This window comes from Callorhinchus milii, unplaced genomic scaffold (genome assembly GCF_018977255.1).
Source record: "Callorhinchus milii isolate IMCB2004 unplaced genomic scaffold, IMCB_Cmil_1.0 Scaffold11, whole genome shotgun sequence".
Lineage (NCBI taxonomy): Eukaryota > Metazoa > Chordata > Chondrichthyes > Chimaeriformes > Callorhinchidae > Callorhinchus > Callorhinchus milii.
The window spans coordinates 17,447,115-17,470,780 of NW_024704752.1; the positions used below are offsets into that span (position 1 = coordinate 17,447,115).

The following is a 23,666-nucleotide window of genomic DNA, read 5'->3' on the forward strand; positions in this document are numbered from 1 at the left end:
TAGACGCGGCAGTGTAATTTCTCCCGCTCGCTCTCCACCCCTTTTCATATTTCCAATTTTCAACAATGTATTTGCTTCCTAGTTAAAAAGCAAATCTAACCTCACCGTACCACATTGCATCTTCAGTCTCAATAGAATAAATGATATACTCTAGTTTTATGAGACGTTGTTACATTGACTTTCTTATGGTAGACCAGTTCAGTCGAATACGTCCAACCGCAACCCCCCAGCGATACCCGACTAAAATATCACGCAAACATCACAAACTGATGCTTGTCCAACAGCAACAATAAAAGGTAAAAGGAGAAACTTTTTCCATTTCATTTAAATCAAAAAGGTTTTAAAATAATTGGTGAGCCTTACATTTCTTGATAAATTCACAAAGGCCAGTAAGGTGTTCCACTCTGAAGCAAAACAACAAGATTCCATTTATTGAGCGCCTTTCACGTCGGGAGGACATCTTTAAGACAACCAGATGCATCAAACGGCACATAGTTTGTCCTAAAATGCTCCTCTGATCCAAGGAACTGGATTGATCGATCTATCATTCGAGGTTCCATCAACTGGGTGCAATCGCAAGTGTAGCATTCGTGTTTTGCTGCAAATGTTTTGGCTATGGAACAGTAGCCAATATTGCCCTGGTCAATGTGAATAAGTCCTGACCAGAAGTGGGGATAGGGTGGCTGTGGTGATGGGAGGGAAGAAGAATCTGAAAGGGCACCAGCAGTTGACAAACCTAAGGAAGGTCAGATTACACACAATTCATTATATGCATTACTTCATCCCGGAACTGGTATCACAGAACCCAGTCAGATTTATGTATGCTTAAAAAATTGTTAATGTTACTGCAGCAACTACCTGCCATGTATTTGATTTGGAGCAATGAATTATGTCTCTACCCCCACCCCCAATTTTGCAATCATGACTTCTTCCAATTTTCAGTTATACCATCAATCCGTTCCATTACGTTTCTCCACATCCATTTCTGAGCAGCAGGGTAGATACCAGAAAAATTCAACACAAGTTGGTTGACAATAAAAGCTTTTTAATACAGGTTAGACCACCATCAGTGAGTGACCTCATTTCTCCATTCGTGAATATTCCACTAGAAAAGGCAAGATCACCAACATAACTCTTGAGAATTAAGATCCTGACATTACCAGCATTTGATTTGAACACTCGGGAGATTCCCCCCCCCCCCCACCCCCTTGAGAAATGTATTCTACAGCACAAAGGTTGAGCAAATCGCAGGTTTATTAGTGATCTAATTTTTAAAAATATAGTAGTCCACCAAATGGAACCTAGAAATTAATGCATCAATGCCACAATGGAATATCAAGCCACACAGAATAGTTTCATTAAGTTTATTTTGCTCTAAGACAGACTGCTTGCACTCTAACAGAAAACAGTGTAAGCAAGCCAGTTTTCTGCCGTTTCCAATTTTTGTCGAGCTTTCAAAGCATGTGTACGAATGACAAAAGTATGCTTCAAGGGTAACCCAACTAATTTACAAAAGAAATTACGACTACAATTAATCCAGTCTACAATATTCTAAATTCCAACACAAAATAGGAACCAGGTAATTATTTTCACACTTCCCTTTAGCGACTATTACCTTAAATACAGCAAAACTTGTTCATGCAACACTTGTGCTCTAAGAGAGAAGGCACAGCATTTCCTACAATGAGCCACCTTACCAAGAGGTGTTACACATTTCCTTTAATAAATAAAACTTACCAAATTTAGTGTGCTGGAACCTCATCAAGGAGGCATTTACTTTTCAGAATCTTAAAACTTGCATAGTTTGAATGCAAGTCACTTGAAACGCACGCTCTTCTTAAAGTGGCTCAAAGATTGTTCATGGCTACTTGTATCTAATTTAAAAATATCCTTCCTAAAAGTATCAAACATGCCAAAGGTGGTTTCATATTTGATTAATACATCTATACATACCTCTATTAATCCCCCTTAAGCAGAAAGTAAGAACTAAAATTAGTCTTAATCCAAATGGTCTATTTGTCAGGAAATCAGGAAACAAATATTTCAACAGCACATTTACCCTCAAAAGGCTATTAGTACTATATTCTATGCAGGAGCTAACCAAAAAAAGCTGAAATAAACTAGAAATCGACATCAATTAATACATGCAAGGTGATTTGAACATCTTAGTCAACTTCATTTACCCAAGTTATGACTATAAAGATGACTATTTCCACAACACTGCTGGTGTTTGAAGATCCCTGCACTTTAAAAATTATGGCAACATTTTAAAGTTAATTATGCAGCAGAGCATGTACATGTGCCTTTTTTTTTCTTCTTTGCAGAATTTATGCACGTGAGCAACTAATTACCATTATATCACTCAATTAATTCATTACTATATTCATGATTTTTATGGAACGCAACTTGCAGCATTTAACTTCAACTGGTGCAATTGTTTAGTTAGGAGTATTTTTTTCAACTCAAAACTACAAATAAAATACGCAAGATGCACGAACTTTCTTAAAAAAATTAGAACGATTAAGGTGAAAGTAAAACAAAATGAGCAAAATGCATATGCTGCAAGATTCAACCCAAAATAATACAGGTAAATTATATAATGCACTGCTGCTAAATTGATTAAATTCTCCAGTGTATATTAAATATTAATAAAAAAACAAACTCATATTGGTGGTTTTCTGGGTTTATTCATTAGCCCCTTGAAGGCAATCAAGTTTGCATGCGTTCACATACAACATCACGCCCATACACTACTCTCTTCCACACAGAACTCCATGAGTTGGGAGTTTTAACTTCACGGGTGATCACAGAGCCCAAGATTTCAAGTAATGAACCTGGCTCCACAGTACTGAGTCCAGACATCCATACAGTGGGTCCATTCACACAGCGCTTCCTAGCCTCGGCCTTCTGACTCTGTTGTTCCTTTCTTGGTTTACGAAGTTTGAAGACTTGTAGCACTTCATTCTTCTCCTGATTCTAGATAATCAAATTCGATCTTTGTTTAGATGCTTCGTAGACATTGATCTCCTTCTGACTTTCAGCCCATTTTCGTTTTAACCTAAAAAGTATTCACTGTGAATTTTTTTCAAACATTTACCACTCTCACGCGCATTCGCACCCACTCGCCAGCTTGACTTCATTTGGGCTTTTCTTGGACACCAAACGCATTCTGCAAAATAGCTCTCTGATTTAATACAGCAGTGGATCCCACATGAGCCAAGCACGATCGATCAAACCTTCCTTTTAGTGCTGCATTATTTTTCTAACTCCAGGAAGTATGCCTTTTTTTTTTAGAACTGGAAACCCTCAGCTGGAACATTGGTGGAAGAGTTGAATCCAAATGTTCCACCTTGAATTGCTTCTGGCACCAAGGTAGGGTCTTCATCAATCTAGAATAAACCCAAAAAAAGTTTCTTAAAAAAATTCAATCAGATCCGAGTGCAATTAACTTGCCAGATATGTTTAGTTTATGTTCAGTTCATAGAGATATGTTCAGTTTAGGTCACAGATTCAAATGCAATTGCAACACTGTATTTTAGTTATTGCGAATGAGGCATTACAACCATTCTGCCGGTCATAGCAATTTCATTATGTAAATTCTAGTCCATGAAATATTTGTTTCTGTATCAAACTTACATCATCTGTTGAGAAGTACTGATCAATGATCTCGTATGCCAGTTTATATATATCCTCATTTTCATGGTGTTGTAACTGTTCAATCTTTTCCAAACCTGAACAGAATATGAAATGTTAGTTTTAAAAATCATCCAATAGTATACAGTATTTAGATGAATTTCTATCACTTGTGGGATCAAATTTTTTTTAGCACTAAAACATAGAGGTTTTATGGCTAAACTAGTACATAATCAAATCAATAGTAAAATTAACAGAGAGCAGCAACACAATTCTTGCTGGGAAATACAGTGACTACTTCTCTGAAACAATAACAAATGTTTGCATTGATTACAGCATCTTTCACATTAGGAGAAAGAAACAAAGCGCATCACAGGATTTACTGTACATTCAAGTAAGAGTTGTGAACATTTTTAGATGTGGCTAACCCAACTTGAATATCGTATAATGTACACTTAAGCAGGCAAAAAAACAGAAATGTAACCATTTTGTGTGTATTTGACATTCTTGAATATAGTCGGCAGAGAATAGGAGGAAGGGGGAAAAGTGACAAAATAAAATATTTAGAGTGCAGAGTTGAAACGCATAGAACTAATCTGTCTATAAAGGCAAGAGTCAAGACAAAAAACATATTCCGGTGGCTGGTGAAAATTCCATGTTGAGCGTTATATGAAAACTGCCAAAAATTCACGAGCTTTGGCTACAAAGAGAATTGGACTGCCCGTTCAAGAAAACCTCAAGAACTTTATGTTCCGGAAAAACAATTGAGATTGTTAACAGGAAAAGGAAACATAATCTCGGTCGTAGAACAAAGTCTTTATAGTCTTTGCACAAATATAACAAAGCTCTGAAAAGGCCACTCCAAGTGATTTCCCCAAATCTTGGCATAATGTCAATGTTAATTAAGACTAAATCTCAAGTCAATTTCCTACCTCCACATTCTTCAATTAGGTTCGCTATTGTTTCCGCCTCATCATCTGCCATCTTGAGAATGTTGCTTAACCCATCCAGGACCACTTGCACTACCTGCGAGTCCTTCACTGTAAGCAGGTTACAGAATGGAGGAACTACCTTTTGTTGGATTAGGTATGCAACCTAGGGAATAATTCAGACAGTAATATCATTTATGTATTTTATCTAAACTATTACACCTCAAATTGACAGAATTTAGCACAAATCCTTATCAAAACCAACATTAATTATTTTACTTTATTTTGGTACTCTTACTCACCTGATCTTTTCTCCCACTTATAGTTAGATTACTTATTGCCCAAGCAGCTTCTTTTTGAGTACCAAAATCACCCTGGAGGGAAGGGGGAGAGAAGTCAGAATTCATAACCAAGTATAAAAGTTTAAAATTATGAACCCTGGAGCATTGGCTCACTTGATTGCCAAGTAACTGAGTTGTCACAGATGTTTACAGCGTCAAGTTTTTGTAACTTCACTTTGCAAAAGCCCTTCTATAATGAAATATACAAACAGTTTAATGTAAACCCACCTTGTCTAAGAGGTGGATAATCATTGGAACAAGGTTAGCATCAATCACTGCTTGGACTTGCTGCTGGTTCCCAGCTGTGATATTGGAGAGGAACCACACCGCCTCCTGAATGATTAACATACGTGAGATATAAAACAGTAACAAGAAAAACTCATTATGTATTTATTTACAAGTTACATCAATCTCTTCAGGGTCTTTTTTGATGCAAAGACTTATATATATCAACTTATTACTGAAAATGTGTTTGTGCAGGGTAGGCATGGCTGGAACAAACCCCTTCTTAACTATGAAACTGCATAACAATCTCCGAGCATTCTTAGATACTAACTCTGTTGGATCAGCTCACAGTGACAGAGTCGCCTGTTAGAGAAGTCTGGGTGCCTCGGTTGACCCGGTGGGCTCTCTGGGGCTCTAATCATCAGCACAATCACACTGCAAAGCCCTGAAAATGAGCTGTGATTGCCTTCAGGTGCACTTCAGTATCAGCACTAAGCCTTGAAATCAGACCCCACCATCGCCAACCTCAACATACACAACCCCATTCACACTCATTCATCATAAGAGTTTTAAACCATTGAACTTGTGTACCTTACCATTACCTGATAACTACCTAAAAAAATACTGCCACCCTTAATACACACATAGACATACAAACACACCCATTAATCTCAATTTCATCATTTCCAACAGAGAAAATACTGCATTTTGTTAAGTATTGCTAAGACTCTACATTATTGCAACACAACTCCCACTCTCCAAGTGATATCTTACCTTGTTGATTTTCTCTTTAGGATGACTGAGCAATCCTGGGAAATGAGAAAGAGCTTCACAGTTCAAGACTACTTGTGTTTGTTCATCAGTACCAGTTACAATATTTCCAACGGCTCGTAATGCTGCAGTCTGGTCAAGAATTAACATTTTGTTAAATCACAGGAAAAGGAAAGGCAATAATGAAAAGCAATGTCCAACACTGTAATTCTTAAAAGATCATACATTGGAACATAGACAAAGTTCCTCAATTTTAAAATAGAACATTTAATTTATCTAGAAACCAGCAGCAATTTAGTCTTAACATTTCAAATTTCTTTATTGGAAGTACATTGAAAAGCAGAAATTCCTTATTTGAAAAGTCAAGCAAATAAGGGTCAAGTACTTTTCAAAATAAACATTTTACAACAAAGTAAAATTGTATCAATTGTATCAGCCCATTTAAGTTTCACGTACACAATCAGTTTTTGAGTCTAGAGGACTTAGCAGGATAAGTACAAACATCAAAGTTCCTTATTATACAATCTCTCGCTCTTACACACACATATATATATATACATATATTTATATACACACACACACACGATTGCCAGCTGAAACATCATAAATCTGCTGTGTGTCAAGATTATGTTACTTAACTCTTTGGCCCCCTTCTGCTGCAACATAAATGGGACAGAGGACAGACCCACAGTGAGCAGTTGTATGGAGAGGCCACTTTATTCTATATGAGCACAGGTTAAATTCATTAACTACTTAAAAATGCCAGTTTTCAATGCAATGTCGATACCAAATCATTATTTAGATTGGTTTCTAAAATGAAACATTTTGTACTGAACAAAAAGTTTATTAAATTAAAATGCTGCAAACACTGAAAGTGAAAGACTTTCAGAACTGAGATTTGAAGCATTTTCGATTTTATTTAAAATCTCCACTAATCAAGTTTTATTTACATCCTGCCTAAGAACAATATTAGATTTATTGGATCCTTACCTGAACTTTGACCTCCTGATGACTGAGCAGAGGCACCAAGTGAGGAACAATTCCTGAATCGATCACCATTTGAATCTGTTCATTTCCTGCATCCGTTAGGTAGGATAGGGCCCAAACAGTATCTACTAAAATCTAAAATCCACAAAAGATAATTTCTGTAGCAGTTAAACTAAAGTCATCACCAAAGAACATCAAAAGAGTTTATTATGCCATAAATATGTATTTGGATACTCATATTAAGCAACATCATGCCTGGAATCAACAAATATGTTGGAGAGGCTATATTCCAGATACACAGGTATTTGCAATTATTGCATATATAAATTTAATGGAGGAAGTATGCCGGATGAATAATATTAATGAACATATGCTTAATCATAACATCCTATTCAATTGTGCATCAATTCACATAATACTTACACTGAAGCTCATACTGTTTTATGAAACTGCATTATATTGCTGACCTGATTTTTCTCACCACCACACAAGTGCATTTTATTTTGACACTGCAGCTGTTACAACCTATATGTAAATAAGATAGTGTACTTTTGGATTTCCCTACCACCGCTCATAGAAGATGACTAACTCCCTTTTTGACTTTCCCCCTCTACAATGTGGAAGTACCCTGTCTCTGCTCGTCACCTGCTTTAAACACATCTCTTTGTAGGAAACTTACTCTGATTTTGCTGCAACTACTAATCTTTTGATCTGCTAACTACAGCAAAAGAAACTGCCAACAATGCCAATTAAGGAATACCATCACTAATGTTCACCTCCCCCTGTTAAATACTGTTCACCTTCCAATGTTGCTAACCAACATGTTCAGAATTGTTTATCAATCACAAACAATGTTCTACGGTAAATCAAATCACCATTAATGAAGTTTTACTCTAACACTATACATTTTGTAATCCCAAAATCCATCAATGAATTACATTCAGATAGAAACATTTTAAGAGGAAATCCATGCAAAACTATATTGAGGCAACTTCAGCTGTGTATTACTTACATTAACATCTACGTGGTGAATAAGCACACATAAGGCTGGAAGGATCTAGGAAGNAAAAAAGGTTCAAATTGCAATTTGTGAAAATTACAGCATTTGTTTTCTTTTAGAATAGGTGCAACAAATTGCCAAATTACTTACTTCCTGAATAGTTTCCATTGGCGGAGGAGGGTCCTTGTGACGGCACAGATTAACCATTACCCATGTGACATTTCGAAGAAAAGTAATGGGAATAGATGGACTAATGAAAGAAAGCAAGGGCTTTACAACTCCCAGATTTATGACATAATCTCTGCACTGAGGTCCATCTCCTGTTGGTATTAATTGAGAGATAACATTCCATAATGTAGAACAAACAAACTTAGATACACCACAATTGTCTCTTCAGGTCCTATACAATCTCATGTACAATACCAATCAATATTAAAAAGTAACCACGCATGGCAAGCAGAACAAACAATTACTTTTTCAAAAACACATTTGTTTATCTTATTAGGTTTATAAACAAAACTACTCTTACTTGTTTGATATTCTCTGACATTATGAATTGTTAAATTTAAAAAAAACTTACCAATGATGTTGCCTAAAGCCCAAACTGCTTGCTCACACACATTCTGATGTGGAGAATGTAGCAATCTCAGGAAAAGTGGGACAGCATCTAAAAAAAACAAGTCAAACAATTTTCTTCAAGTAAAAGTGGATTTGGGGTAATGAAGGCAAGTAGATGTTACTTTTCTTTCAGAGAGCTACCACTCTTGCTTCTTGTTAAATAGAACATGGTTTGCTTTAATTCTTACTTTTCAATGATCATAATTTTGCAATGTTACCTGGGATAAAACACATAGCAATTACATGTATTGTTTTATCAATTATTTTGGGTTAACTATTTAAAAAATAAACTTTGAATTTAAGTTACAGACAAATCACTATTTTTGGAAACGTTGTTACTGTAGTGTAGTTAGCCAGATGGACAAAGCACAATAATGGAAACAGTAATAAAATAATAATACTAATAATCCTTGCATTTGATATAGCGCCTTATAACATCTCTTAGCGATTTTAAAATTAGAGTACTTAGAACTACAACAATATTTTGTACTCACTTGATTTAACCACAGCTTGTGTCTGTTCTGAAGTGCCAGAAGCAATGTTTGTTAAAGCCCATGCTGCCTCAAACTGTAATGAAGGACTGAGAAGAAAAACAATGTTATGAAAAGGTCACTTTCATACATCAATGAGAATTTTTCACCATAATCACTAAATAGATATTTTCCTAAAATCGCACCAGTCTACATTTAATCCAATTTTCAATTAAGAGTCTTTTCCCCCGAATATCAGAATTACTTACTTGTCATCCCGCTCTAGACAGCGCACAAGAATAGGTAAAATACCAGAGTTTATTAGATCATCTATCGGTGGATTGCGATCACTAGACAACAGCTTCCTGTTGAAAGAAAGAAATAGTGTTACGAGACGATAAAAACCAAATTTAAACTAGAAAGCTTCAGCTGCTCAAACTCAATGCTTCAAATCATACATGTCCCAGATAAACAGCAACTGGCAAACATTACACAGGAAATGCTCAGGCATTTGTTTCAATAAGAACCATTCGGGTTAATTTCAAAAGAGTCTCACCTGGCAGCCTGCACTGCACTGAGCTGAAGTCCTTGGTTGTCACTGGAAGCATTCTGTTTGAGACAAATAATATAATTAGAATCTACTAATCTAACAGTCATACCACAGCAAAAAAACAAAATTGCTCCACAATTTGACAGATTTTTAAAAAAAATTGATCACCTGTACTATTGCTTCTAGTGATGTATTTTGCTAGGGAAGGAAAAACACAAGAGCATTAGTCTCACTTCCCAAAGTAAGATACTTAAAAAGAAAAGGTAAACTGGAATAATACTTTCAGATTTGCGAAGGAAGCAATGACAAGATGGCACAAGTTCAGGGCATGTTTAGGATGTATAGTACCAAACTATACTAATAGACAAGTGCACAAGTACATGTGTTCAAGCTTTGAGACATGATTTATTTTTAAGTGAGATGAACCAATAGGCCAAGTGCCATGCTCAGTGTCAAAAGCAGGACAAGATCACATACCACATCTCCAACTCATGTTTCTGTTTATACTAAACATGAGGTAAACAGTTACAACAAGCTTGATATCTACACTAATGGAGACAAACTGGCGGCAGTTGTGAAAGTATATTGTGCGGTACTGCAATAAACTGTCATGCTGCTTTACTGGTCTAAAGTGCACAAAAAATTGTATTTTACAACTTACAGGCAAAAAGGACAAATGGTTTCAAACTGAATTACAAAGTGCCATGTCACATGATACCAGAACCACTGCTTTGTAGGCATGAACGAGATTCAAGAATTTGTGGTTAGGGTATGGTGCATGAAAATTACATAATCAAAATAAGATGTTAAGAGCTTAAGTGGTGCAGAGGAGGTTTACGAGAATGATTCCACGAACGAAGGGCTACAAGTTATGAGAAGAGATTGGAGAGGCTAGGTCTACTTTCAATAGAGCAGAGAAGGTTGGGAGGGGGGGGGGATCCGATTGACATGTACAAAATTACTAGGGAGGTCGACAGGAAAATAGGGAGAACTTATTTCTGTTGACAGGAGTTAGTAACCAAGGGACATAGTTATAAAACAACCACAATAACAGCAAAAGGAGAAATTTAGGATTTCTTTCACCCAGTTTGGGGGATATGGATATGAAAGAGGGGCTTAAACAGTTTGGGGATAAGGCAGGGCAGGGCTTGTTCTGTGAACCGCTGCAGACTTGATGGGTCAAATAGCTTCCTTCTGCTCTGTAAATTTCTAAGTTTCTAAATTTTAAATGTAAATTTTAATTTCTGATGGGAACTAATACAATACAAATTATGAATAGTTCTGATTTCATTATGCCTGATGTTAGTGTAAAAGATTAAAAGCTTTTTCTTGTTGAATTTTCTTTAGTATAAGCAAACTCATTACACAATACATCGATTTGAAAAGCCATTGTGCATTCTAAACTAAGATTAGCAAGTTCACAATCATAGAGCATGCACCATATCAGAATATCCAGCAAATGCTGAGAAATGGCCAACTAATGATCAGAAGATAAAATAATTTGTTGGTCAACACTCATGATTAATTCTAAGCCTAATGTTCTAGCAAATATTTCTCTTATGTACTAGTAAAATTTACCACTCTGATGTCACTATCAAGGTCAGAGTCTTCACAAACATCTTCTTGGGGTACATTTCTTCGCTTGAACAAGTGCTCAACTCGTTTGTTCTGTAAAGGAATAAACAGCTCTCTGGTCAATTAGAACTAATTTAATCTTGCACTTAAAAGTTAATAAAAAAACTCAAATGTTGCAGATATGTTTGGCTACAAGAATCTAAGTTTTCCCATAAATATGCAAATTTTCTCCAAAAGATCATTTCTGATAGAGCAATGCAAGCGATCTCAACTTTTTTTTCCTGATACATAAGCGACATTTTTGAATAACTCTTACCTTTCGTAGTTCTACGACCACCTCATTTCGTTGTCGTCTCATAGACTAAAGAGAAAGAAGTTACAGTTTATTGTTTCTTGACTATCCAGGTTACAAAGGTTTCTTTGTACCTATTGCTTGAGCCGCTTAAGGGAGGAAAATGGTGACTAAACAATTATGACAAGTTTATTCCTTGTATATACACTTTAGTAAACAAGAACACATTTCTAGAGCATGTTTCACATCAGGAAGACGTCCCAAAGCACTGAACAATCAGGTGTCAGGCCCAAGCATGGGGGAGGGATGAGGTAGGGGTGAGGGAAGGCAGAGAGGTGGGAGGTGAAGAAAAGTAAAGTCACTTAGGTTACTAGAATTGACCTTCATACGCCTGGGCATGGGAGCAGTGGGTGAAGTGGAGAGGGAAAGAAAGCGCAGAAGTCAGGATTCCCTACCAAGATTTCTCTCCATTGAATACTAGAGAGTGCAACAGACATCAGGTAAGGAGGATTGCCAACAGCTGCGATTTTACTCCACAATAAATGATTTGCTACCACTTTCCAGCCAAGCTCAGGGACAAAGACTTGTGACCTGCACAGGAAACCCAAGGGTTTATGGTCCTCAGTACTACTCACTGCCTTCAGCAAAAAAATACAAACATCAGCATTGACTCCATCTAGATATTGGAGCCCATACAGCTTCCTGTACAGAAGCTGGTAGCTTACAATTAAAACATTCAACATAGCATTCCTACAAATGTCATGTCATGGAAATTATGCATCTAAGCTGCTTTAGGATGAAAACTGACAGGTAAAGATTATGCCACTATGAACAAAATGAAATGTATAGGTTGTTTAAAATTATCATTCCCCTACGCTGAATAGCTCTTACATGAAGCTTTAAGCACATGTAAGAGCTAAGTGAGGCATGATAAATGAATTAAGAGGGAAAAGATTAGAATTGAAAAGGACACGATGCAAGAGGATGAACTCTTCCAACAATATCCTAAAATCGAACCTTCCTGGAACTTGTCGGTGCACGAATTTTGGGTGGAAACTGACAAGACTTAGCAGCAATACTTTCTAGTCAAAATAGCTTGCTGTAACTCAGTGTTTAGGCTCGCAATTCAAGAATGGTCATTTGGGCAAGGTATTGGAGCACTACTGGCATCTCTGGAATGGAAGGGAGAAAATGGCATATTAGTTTTAATAGGGGCTTTCACTCCAGCAACAAATGTTGGGGTAATCTATCCTACTTGCCAAGTACACTATAGTTTCTTCTTCCCCGTTTTTGTATTTGCATTATATTAAGGAGTTAAAACCTTTCTTAAAAATAGACAATAAGAATGCTAATGACTTTAATGGGCTGAATGATCCATTATAGCGTTAGTAAACTCAGGGATAATTCAGCATTAATACCGCATGCTAATTCAGCTCGGTTTCTCAGTCACACTTAGCAATGATATCATCTCTATTCAATGACATCAAAAAATTTCAAAGGAACAAACTACTAACAGCACCTATGACGCGTTATGAAACCTATATGTTAAATGCTATACCACTTTTCTGGGCGGAGAAAAGAAAATGTAACTACTGCATATAGTTATTTATTACTTAAAGCTTAAGAGCACATGAAGTCTCCCGAGGCACATTTTAATCGCCTCCCAAACAATACATCCATCACACTACTACCTGAAGAAGTTTCATTGCTCATGTGAGTAACCATAGCTTTTCGACTCAACTAAACAATTCTTCCAACTCAAAATTAACGATTTGCCAAAAAGAAGGCACGTTAAATGTTTAAATGCCTTAAGCGTTAAACCTCCAGAATTATCATCACTTAACGTTCTGGGGGAGCATTTATCAGCGACAAAATGAGTTCCCCAAGCCAGCTAAAATAATTTTGCAATGCATTACATCACCCGAAACATTGTCTTCCAAAGAAGCATTGCAATGCTTTAATTTCACCCGAGGCATCAGAAACACTCAAACTTCTTGCACGTCACTCTCGTCCTTCAACTCACCCTCCCCACCCCTCACATCATCGCCTTTGCAAACCGCTACCACATTCTCGGCGCATCAATAAGCAAAATTTCCATTCCACTTTCCATCCTGCAGTCGGTCCATGTGGCGGCCCGAACATCGACTTGAGAAAAGGCCACCTCAAACTCGGGGGGGGGGGAACGGTGAACAAAAACATCTCGCCGTGGAATTCACAACACGTCTCTTAAACCAAATCAAGCCTCCACTAGAATTCATGACGCTTAATTTCCTGTTGAGGAGCACTCTGCGGGGTTCACAAATCACGACCCGACCCGTGTCCCTGGTTTTCGTTCTGTCATTTGCACCTTTTTCCCTTCTTCACAAATCGTTGCCCAAACACAAAATACCGAGTAAAACTTTTAACTTTTAACGCGCAACTGATTTCTTCCTCCTTCCTCCTCCTCCCCAACTCCCCCCCCACCCCAGGTTTGATGCGTAACCAGGCTTTTCTTTTTTTATATATATACATATAGATTACAAAAATTAAGTTTAAAACCCCCGAGTTCTCAAACCCTCGAGACGAGGTGTGTGTTTTTTTTTAAAAAAAAATAAATAAAATAAAAATAAATATCCGGCGCCCGACTTGAAACCCACAGCGCTGTAGGCGATTCGAGATAAAAGTTCGTGGCGTTCGGCTTCGATGAGAGGCGCCTTCCTCGTTCTTCCCATTTTTTTCTCTCTCTCTCTCTCTCTCTCTCCCTCTCTCTCTCTCTCTCGGAAAGGAAAGGAAAAGAAGAGAACGGGAAGAGAGAGAGAGAGAGAGACACGAACGGGACAACATTTCGATTGAACTTTTAAACGCGTCGCGGGAGGTGGTGTGTGGGGGGGAGGGGGGAAGGGGGGGGGACACCGGCCGCTGCTTCACGCCTCCAGCGACTGGTGGCTCTGGGCCTCGCAGTCAGTCAAGGCCTCTCTCTCCTCTTCCTCCTCCTCCTCCTCCTCCTCGAGCCGGCGGGGCTCGGGTATACTTGACGTCTCCCCGAGAGACGGTCCAAGGCGGGCGGGCGGGCGGCATCGTCATGGCGGCCAAAAAAACACGGGCTGGGGGGTGGGTGTGGGTGTGGGTGGGTGTGGGGGGAAGAGAGGAGAAAAAAAAACCCGATGCCGCTGCCCGGCCGCTCACCTCCAGATCCCGCCCTTTGTTCTTGAAATTCTTCAGCCTCTGGTTCTCCAGTTTGTCGTTCTCCGCCATGTTCGCGCTCCGCGGGACGGGCTCGGCTCGTCTCTGCTCCCGCTCTCCTCCCTCCCTCCCCCTCCCCCCAACTCCTCCCCTCCCGACTGCCGCTTAGGCCTCTCGTGTCGTGGTCGTCGTCGTCCGTCCGTCCCTCTCTCTCTCTCTTCCTCGGACGATATTTTTTTCTCTCCTTTCTCTCTCTCTCTCTCTCTCTCTCCTCCCACCCCACCGTCTCGCTCCGGGGAGGGCCCCCCCGACTTCTCCTCACACACTTGGGCGTTTGGTTTGCTTCACCTCGTCCCGTCCGGTCCGTCCCGCCCCCTCCTTCTTCTCCTCCTCCTTCCTCACCGCCCGCCCGATTTGGGCAAAATGCCGGTAAAGGAAAAAAAAACACACGCTTCAGCCTCGCTCTCGCCACAACTCAGTGAGGGAGAGGGGGGGTGGGGAGCGGGAGAGGAGAGGGGGAGGGGCCCGGGTGCCAGTAAACAGCGCGCCTATTGGCCAGCGGCTCCTGGTACGGCTGCGCACCACGCGCCATCGCGGCCTCTGATAGGAAGGGACGGGGTTTCCTCCTCCACCTCCCGGGGGGCGCTCCCTCCCTCCTCCCTCCCTCCCGCCTCCTAGCAACCGCCCACCACCCCCCCGGCGCCATCTTTGGAACCAGAAGCGGCCGTTTGGTGGCGGCTACTGCTGGCGCCGCCGCCGCCGCCGCCGTTGTTGTTATTATAATGATGATAATCCTTGCGTTTGATGTAGCGCCGTACTTTATCGGAGCGCTTCGCGGCAGCCGATTACGCGCGCGGTAGTGGCGTCGTCGTCGTCGTCGTCCCCCCATACGCACACACACACACACACACACACACAAACGGTCGTGGGTAGAAGTGACCGCACTCATATTTTTGAAGTGATTATTACCCACCACCGCCCCCACCTCCCGGACAAGCGATCCACCGACTGGGCTCCTTACTCACCGCCGGGTACAAGTAAGGAAGCTCGCCCCGACGTGTCGTCCGGCCCGGGAGCCATCGATCCCCGGGAGCCATCGATCCCCGGGAGCCATCGATCCCCGGGAGCCTTCGATCCCCGGGAGCCATCGATCCCCGGGAGCCATCGATCCCCGGGAGCCTTCGATCCCCGGGAGCCATCGATCCCCGGGAGCCTTCGATCCCCGGGAGCCATCGATCCCCGGGAGCCTTCGATCCCCGGGAGCCATCGATCCCCGGGAGCCTTCGATCCCCGGGAGCCATCGATCCCCGGGAGCCATCGATCCCCGGGAGCCTTCGATCCCCGGGAGCCATCGATCCCCGGGAGCCTCGATCCCGGAGCCATCGATCCCCGGGAGCCATCGATCCCCGGGAGCCATCGATCCCCGGGAGCCATCGATCCCCGGGAGCCATCGATCCCCGGGAGCCATCGATCCCCGGGAGCCTCGATCCCCGGGAGCCATCGATCCCCGGGAGCCATCGAACCCCCGGAGCCATTGATCGGAGCCATCGATCCCCGGGAGCCTTCGATCCCCGGGAGCCATCGATCCCCGGGAGCCATCGATCCCCGGGAGCCATCGATCCCCGGGAGCCTTCGATCCCCGGGAGCCATCGATCCCCGGGAGCCATCGATCCCGGGAGCCATCGATCCCCGGACCTCCGGGCTGTGCGGGGAGCGCTCCTCAAACGCCGCGCTGCAGGACTGAACCCCGCTTGAGAAGCGTCGTTATCGACCGCGAGGATAAATCGCGGCACCAAAGTAAACCAGTAATAAACCCCGAGCCCCAGCACCGGGATTCCCAAGCGACGTTCTCAGCCGGAAGAGACGGGAACATTCTCTTTTTTTTTGTTTAAAACATTTTTTTTTTTTTTTCGTTAGTGCCAGGTTCAGGTTGCGTTCCACGTCTTTCTTAGCCCAAAACGCTCCGAAGTCACAAAGTTTCATTTTCAAGACTTTTGTTTGTAGGAAGATAGGCAGTACTTTAAATAAGATAACCCAACAAAAAATGTTTTATTTCCCTGCAAGTATCTCATAAATTGAATACCTCTGTTCCCAAATGCAATTCGTAGCTCGATGACACTACACTATATTCATCTTTACCAGTGATTGCCAACCAAATGCGTGTTTCTTTATTGAATGTTTCTTCACTTCTGGCTGCTCCGTGGATATCACTGCTCAGTAGCCGCTGGAAACCAGGTTTTGATTTGCCTGGACTGGTGCAGCGATCTATACTGTATTTTCCAATTCAAAGATCAACGGTCAGTTAGAAAAATCTACTTAGCTGTATTGTGTGGGACGCTTGAGTTAGCACACTTCAGGGACCCAAGTTTAAATGAACTTCAGTCTCGTGGAACAGAAGCATGCTCCTTCTGTCACTTGTAACAGAACCCTGGTAAATTGCAAGTGGATTCCATTAGCATTTTAAAAAGATGTCTCGTGACATGTTTAATAATAATAATAATCCTTGCATTTGATATAGCGCTTTTCACGTCTTCTAGACGTCTCAAAGTGCTTCACAGAATATACCGAAAAGTGAATCGACTTGTGTTTTTGTGGACGAAACTCAGCAGCCAATTGCGCACCAAATTATTACCAGGTATGTAGAGTAAGAAAATTTGTACCAAGGTTTCGCCCTATCGAACCCAGGTCTCTCGCTTGCGAGTCGAGTGCTCTAACCACTGAGCTACAGGACTCCACAAAGTTTGTTACCTTTGTGTGGACGAGATAACTCGCGGAGATTTACTGTTTAGCATATTCCGGATTCGCTGCAGATTTGGGAAGGGGAAGAAAATTCCAAACTATTTGATGCCCACAAAAGCAGCAATAGAAATTCGAACTCCCACAAATGTCATTCTTTTTAGATTTTATTTGGCCAAGCTCATTTTCCCTACAGTTGCAGCAAGAACAAACTTCCATTCATGAGACTGGCCTGGATTCAAACCTAGTTTCCAGGGCTGAAAGTAGACTGCACTACTCCACTTTGTTGCCAAGGTTCTGAGACTTTTTTAAACACTGCCGGTGGACAAGTGATATGTGCAACAATGAGAACATTCCAGCTATTACTATATTAGTTCCATGTTAAAATCTTTTTAAACATGCTTTTGGTCATCTTTCCCCCTCTCACCGCTCGGCTCCGACTCCAGCTTGGGTGCCCGGCCAGCAGTGTTGAGCACTTTGGGACGTCCTCCCAATGTGAAAGGTGCTATATAAATGTAAATTTGTACCCTGAATTCTAGCATGTTTAACATTATAAAAGCTGCACACATAATTAGCTGCTATTCTTATCGTCTGAGCAAAAATATTCCATAGAATTTTGATGAAAATTGCCGTATTGTCATGCAAGCTTACCGAATAATATTACCAATGTATTGTAACTTAATTTTTAATTTTTTTCCATTGGATGATTTATTGGACATTTCTCAGGATTACACCTGTGCATTTTAAATTATTTCAAATGTATTTTAGCAATAAAAATATACTCTTAATATTACACATTGATTAATGTTGCAAGGCATATTTGGAAATAGAAAGTAATGGAAATGAAAACTACAGGTCCCAAGGTCCCCTGCAACTCAAAATGCTGTATAAAAGCCTTTGAAAAACTTGGAACCTGCAGTCTTTACCATCATTCTTGGTAGTAGGCCTCAATTTGCTGACATTTTTTGTCTTTTTCATCTGATGGAAAGCAAGTCCATCTTTTGCATTTCGTGGGAGATTGTTAACTCTTGCTTCTAGCAAATGATTTGAAGAGGACTGTATAATTTTCTGAAGTAATTGTATGTTTTTTAATGATTATCCTTGCTACAAGCAATCACCAGAAGTTTTGTCTGACACCATAATTTCCAAGGTTTGGAATCCTATTAAAGGGCAGACAAGTGGTTTAAATGAGATCAACTTCACAATCCTCACTCTCATTTACAAATCCCTTCTCGCCCTAGCACCTCCCTACCTCTCCAACCTGCTTACCCCCACTCTGCCACCGGCCACCTCCGCTCGGCTGGCTCCAGCCTCCTGCTTCTCCCTCGTTCCCTCCACTCTACTATTGGCAGCCATTCTTTCAACCTCTACACCCTGAAACTTTGGAACCCCCTCGCTCAATCCCTCCTTTTGCGTCTCCTTCCCGTTTTTCACAGCTGGAGACCTTCCTGTACGAAAGTGTTTATGGTCATCTCCTCCGTTCCCCGGCTCACTGTCAGGCTTCATTACTTCGTTACTATTAAGCGCTCCAAGATGCTACCTCGTATGAAGGGTTCTATATAAATGTAAGTTGTTGATGCTGGTCTCTGTGCGAGCAGAATGAGACATGCAAGTGTACCTCAGCAAACTCTAATGTACCTTCATTAAATACAAGTATTATTTATTCATCATCCCATTTTCAATTGTAGTTGAACCCAGGGTCAGTTTATCTTATCAAGATGAACATTAAGGGATCCACCTTTGCTGTTTCCAAAAATAAAATGGGGAGTTTTGCCGGAGAGTGCTGGCAAATATCCACGAAAAACAATCAAATTAACTCCACATTGCTGTTATTTTTGGGACGTTGCTCATAGAAATTAATTTGCACAGTTTAGTACACAGTTTGCCGACTATAATGTTATTCCCTTAATTTATAATTACTATTTTGTGAGGTTCTTCCAGACTTTATTTTTTCTGTGAAAGGATACAATGCAATATCCACATATATCCTATTATATACATATATAATATATAGATGTACAATACAACACCCCCCCAAAACTTCTTTATGATCTAAGTTGCGAACTCTATAAAACTATCAATAGATTAATTTAACCTTTTTAACATACATGCATAGGCACGCTTACCAGAGCATTAAATTGAAGCTTCTTACCGGGTTACATTTTAGACTGGAATATTTTACTCCTTGAAAGGATTATTCAAAGTTGACATCTCGGTTTGCATAATACAATATAAGTAACGATGTAAACAGAAGTATAAATAAATAAGTTGTCCTAATCTTTTGATTAGTTCCATTGCAAGAATCTTGAACTGGGTCACAGCACAGCATTGCCCATTTGTGAATAGTGATGAGTTGGTGGACAAGTTACAGGTCTTTTTTTTTGTCTGACTTTGTTTCACAACCTGTCTTCTTCGAACTCGGGATGTGCGCCTTCATCTTTATAGTTCACCTTTCTTTTGACGTGTAGGATGATGGTCTTCATGGCTGCGGAGAGCCCTTGGCCCGTTTTAGCACAGCACGGCTGTACATACCAGTCTCGATCCGAGCAGCATCTCTTCAAACGCAAACGTCTGGTCACCTCGTCTGCGGTCATGGCATTGGGGAGATCTTGTTTATTAGCGAGTACCACTACTGGAACTCCCTTCAGATGCTCGTGTTTCAGCAAGCTCTCAAATTCCTTCTTTGACTCTTCCAGGTGTGCTTTATCCGCACTGTCCACAACGTACACAATCCCATCCGTATTCTGGAAGTAATGGGGCCAAAACTGCCGCAGCTTCCTCTGCCCTCCCACGTCCCAGACGGTGAGAGAGATCTGTTTATCAGCCTCCAGCATCTCCACGTTGAAGCCTATGGTGGGCACAGTGAAATGTTCAGTCTCACCGAACTTCAATTTGTACAACAGAGTGGATTTCCCTGCTGCGTTCAGACCCAGCATTATAACTCGTGCTTGTTTCCTTTTCGATTCCTTGGAGGTTAACAAACCCATTGGAAACTATTCAGAGCCAACAAGGTGTGAATGTTTCTCTGTGGGTCCACTATTTCAACTTTGGTTTTTCCCACAGATTTTGAGCAAACGTTCTCTGTGAATTTACGCACAACCGTGTCTGTCTTTACACTCGGACCCGTCAGGTTACTGTCACACAATACGTAGAAGTCAGTGGCTATTTATTCAGCGTCTCCTTATCAAAAAGATAAGCTGATGTTTTACCAAGGCGCTGGTGTTACCTGAGCAGAGGGTGTGCTGGTACAATGTGGGTGTCCACGTGAGCAAGAGGAGGTGAAAGTACACTGGTGAGTAACTGAGAGCTGTCGCTCCCAGTGAATTGCCTTGTGTTCAGGGCTTAGATTGAGTGGTCATTCATTACACAGCAACATTAAGATTATATTACAATGCAGGTATGTCTCAAGTATTTTTTTTGTCTCAAAAGGATACTCGTGCTGATTCTTTCGTCCCTCTCACAAATATTAGTTTATATAAAGTGATCTTTGTATAAAGGTGGACTCTTGAGTAAGGGTTTAATAATAATCCTTGCATTTGATATAGCACCTTATCATGTCTTATTCCCAATTGATAGGCACGGTATTTTTCCATACACTTAGAAATTCTATTAGAATTGGAAAAATACAGTGTGCATCCGTTCGAACCCATAAATTAAGTTGATTTAAATAATTTAACAAATTAGTTAATTAAAAAGATGACCAATAATTACAAATAATTAAATTACAATCACATGTCATTACTGTTCGCCAAAGAAGTCCCTAATCCTTTTCTGATGGGCGCTCGCTATTTTCTGACCGTTTCTCAAGGACTTGGTCCTTGAAAACAAAGGCACAGGGTGTAAAATGACTAACAAAAGAGTGGCTACAGGTTGTGTTAGATGGGTGATTGCTGCATGGAAGTGGGTGATTATTCAAAAATCTATCTGCGCTGTTCCAGGATGGTTGCTGAATGGAGGTGGTTGTTTGAACAGGTTTGACTCCAGTCGGTACACTTCACAGAAAATCCTGTGAAACCCTTTGAGACATGAAAAACGCTCTGTAAATTGCAAGGATAATTATTTACTGGAAGGTGTCCATTTACTCTTTCTGTGCAGACAGTCACTGGAACACACTGAACCACATTGAAACAAACTTCTTGAATAACCTGCCCATCAGTGGTTTGATTAACATTGTGAGCCAAGAATATTACTCGCCGTTCACTATATATAGAGAGCTTTTTAAAAGTACTGAATTTCCACCAAGTGCACACGACTTCAATTTTTACCAAATGCAAATGACAACAACAACTTGCACTAATATCGCACCCTTCCCCCGAGGCAGCGTCTCGGAGTGCTTATATAATATAGTTAAATCAATTGCCAAAGTCCACAATTTTGCTTGTGCTATATTTTTTAAACAGATTGAAACATTTGTAAGGCCTCTTGCACATAGAGCAGAATATACCGTGCAACATATACTTTGGGGGCTGGGCCGCAGTCCCTTATTGCATCTTTTGTCATTTTTTTGGTGTGACACGAAATACAGTTTGAAAGGCTTGAGGAGCGGAGCAGCTCCTTGATTTAAACAGGGCCATGTTTCCACGTTGTATTCCATAAAACAATTAGCGAATTGACCTTCCTATCTCGTATCAAGCCACCAAGTGGCACCAATCAATTGTTGCAACAGATGCTTTACAAATAACCATGCGTGTTTGAAGAGAAGCCCTGCCTGTTAAAGTAAAGAGTCATACATCCTGTGTAAGAAAATAAACGGCACCAGTCTCACTGTGAGTCAACATCAGGGTTTTTTATCAAATGAATAAAACAACTAAAATCCCAACGTAGCAAACTGAAGACCCTAAAAGTTCAATAAAGGCACCGATTTCCAGCGACTTTAACTATGGGTACTGGATATGTCACCTTGTGATATTTATCCATGAATATAATAATATTAATAATCTTTCCATTTGATATAGTGCCTTATCACGTCTTTGAGAGAAAGGGAAGTGCATAAAATAAGCAGCGCGAAACGTAAATTATTTCATTTAAGTCTTTATCCACACAATTTTTTAAAAAAAATATTGTTTATTTCTTTCAATTGCTTCTAAACGAACAAAGAGTTTCTACAATCACTTATAAAGTATCAAGACGTTCCTCTTTGAATGTGCCTTTGGTCATCTTTCCACTCCTCCACCCCTTGGCTCCCACCCCTTGCTGCTAAGACGAAGGTACAGGGTATAAAATGAGTAACACAGCCAGGATTGTCAAGCACCTTGGGATGTCCTCTCGACATTAAGGGTGCTATATAAATGTAAATTTAGATTGCACTATGTTGCAGAAATGTCAGTCAGGGTTGAGCTTTGCTCAAACTACTGTATTGTTTTAACAGAGAGCTGAGTAAGGAATCCTTGCCAGACCTGGCCAATCAGCGTAAAGTGATGCTTATCAAAAATCCTCTATTGTCAATCGAGCAATATCATGGAGCACATGACAGAATATAACAAAAACCCGCAGATCTCTGCTGATGCCATTCATATCCCCTTCCTCAGGAAACCGTGCCGCTAGTAATATGACAGGAATCTACCATCTGATCATCTGCCAACCATGACATGGATCAAACAAAGGTACAATTGCATGTTGATGTGAATAGAAGTCATTACATTCAGGAGAGGAGTGGAGTAAAAAGGAAAAACAGGATGCGTTGACTAGACATTTACGTTTTTTGATACAGAGAAATGTGACTGAGATATTAGCCAATCTTATGTTATTAGATTCTGACTGCTCCTACCTTCTCCTTTGCTCAAATGTACCATCAGAGCAAAGCATTGAAAGATAATAATAATAATAATCCTTGCATTTGATATAGCGCTTTTCACGTCGGGAGGACGTCCCGAAGCGCTTCACAGAACACACTGTAAAGTGAATTGACTGTATATTTGTGGGCGAACGCGGCAGCCAATTGCGCACAGCAATGTCCCACAAACAGTCGTGGATTGAAAATGACCAATTTTATTATTGTTTTTGGTTTTGGAGGGATTATTATTAGGCTCTGTGTGGAGTAAGGAAACTTGCCCAAGGTTTCGCCCTCTGCTTGAATTGAACTCAGGTCTCTCACTTGCAAAGCGAGTGCTCTAACCACTGAGCTACAGGACTCCACAGCTACAAGACTCCACATCTAATAAATTAGATAAATTGAGTTTGTGGATATTTGACACCCTTCGATGGTCTTTGGACTTTGTTGCAACAACTATCACTGTTAGATGTGACAATCAGTACACGTTGACACTACATACGCCATTCCCAAGGAAACTGTTATGATCAAAGGGATTCTGCTTTTATTGCAAATTGTATTTTGCTTTCTAATTTTTTTGATAATAAATCGGTCTAATGCACTTAAA

The 23,666-nt window shown here is 40.5% G+C and overlaps 2 protein-coding genes and 1 non-coding gene across 3 annotated transcripts; all 3 read right to left on the reverse strand.

Moving 5' to 3' along the window:
- Positions 1-1,028: 1,028 nt before the first annotated feature.
- On the reverse strand, positions 1,029-15,027 carry kpna4 (karyopherin alpha 4 (importin alpha 3)). The gene is made up of 17 exons (XM_007888560.2): positions 14,557-15,027; positions 11,416-11,460; positions 11,103-11,192; positions 9,693-9,722; positions 9,531-9,583; positions 9,244-9,339; positions 8,999-9,084; positions 8,467-8,553; positions 8,037-8,206; positions 7,899-7,943; positions 6,890-7,021; positions 5,903-6,031; positions 5,132-5,236; positions 4,865-4,936; positions 4,566-4,728; positions 3,637-3,731; positions 1,029-3,389 (listed from the first exon to the last, which is right to left on the reverse strand). Exons 1-17 carry the CDS (start codon positions 14,623-14,625, stop codon positions 3,291-3,293), a joined length of 1,566 nt encoding a protein of 521 aa, XP_007886751.1. The 5' UTR covers positions 14,626-15,027; the 3' UTR covers positions 1,029-3,290.
- On the reverse strand, positions 5,464-5,817 carry LOC121849926. The gene has a single exon (XR_006085413.1).
- Positions 15,028-18,606: 3,579 nt separating the features above from the next.
- Positions 18,607-20,461, reverse strand: LOC103175491 (ADP-ribosylation factor-like protein 14). The gene has a single exon (XM_007888571.2). The coding sequence runs from the start codon at positions 20,274-20,276 to the stop codon at positions 19,686-19,688; it is 591 nt and encodes a 196-aa protein (XP_007886762.1). The 5' UTR covers positions 20,277-20,461; the 3' UTR covers positions 18,607-19,685.
- Between the last annotated feature and the right edge of the window lie 3,205 nt (positions 20,462-23,666).

What these genes read in the sequence shown, in the direction of transcription:
- kpna4 (XM_007888560.2), bottom strand. Translation starts at nt 14,625, where the DNA reads ATGGCGGAGAACGACAAACTGGAGAACCAGAGGCTGAAGAATTTCAAG. An exon ending in ATCAGGAGGTCAAAGTTCAG is followed by an intron (nt 6,032 to 6,889) that starts GTAAGGATCCAA and finishes ATTCTTGACCAG; the next exon opens with ACTGCAGCATTACGAGCCGT. An exon ending in TAAGTGGGAGAAAAGATCAG is followed by an intron (nt 4,729 to 4,864) that starts GTGAGTAAGAGT and finishes ATTATTCCCTAG; the next exon opens with GTTGCATACCTAATCCAACA.
- LOC103175491 (XM_007888571.2), bottom strand. Translation starts at nt 20,276, where the DNA reads ATGGGTTTGTTAACCTCCAAGGAATCGAAAAGGAAACAAGCACGAGTT.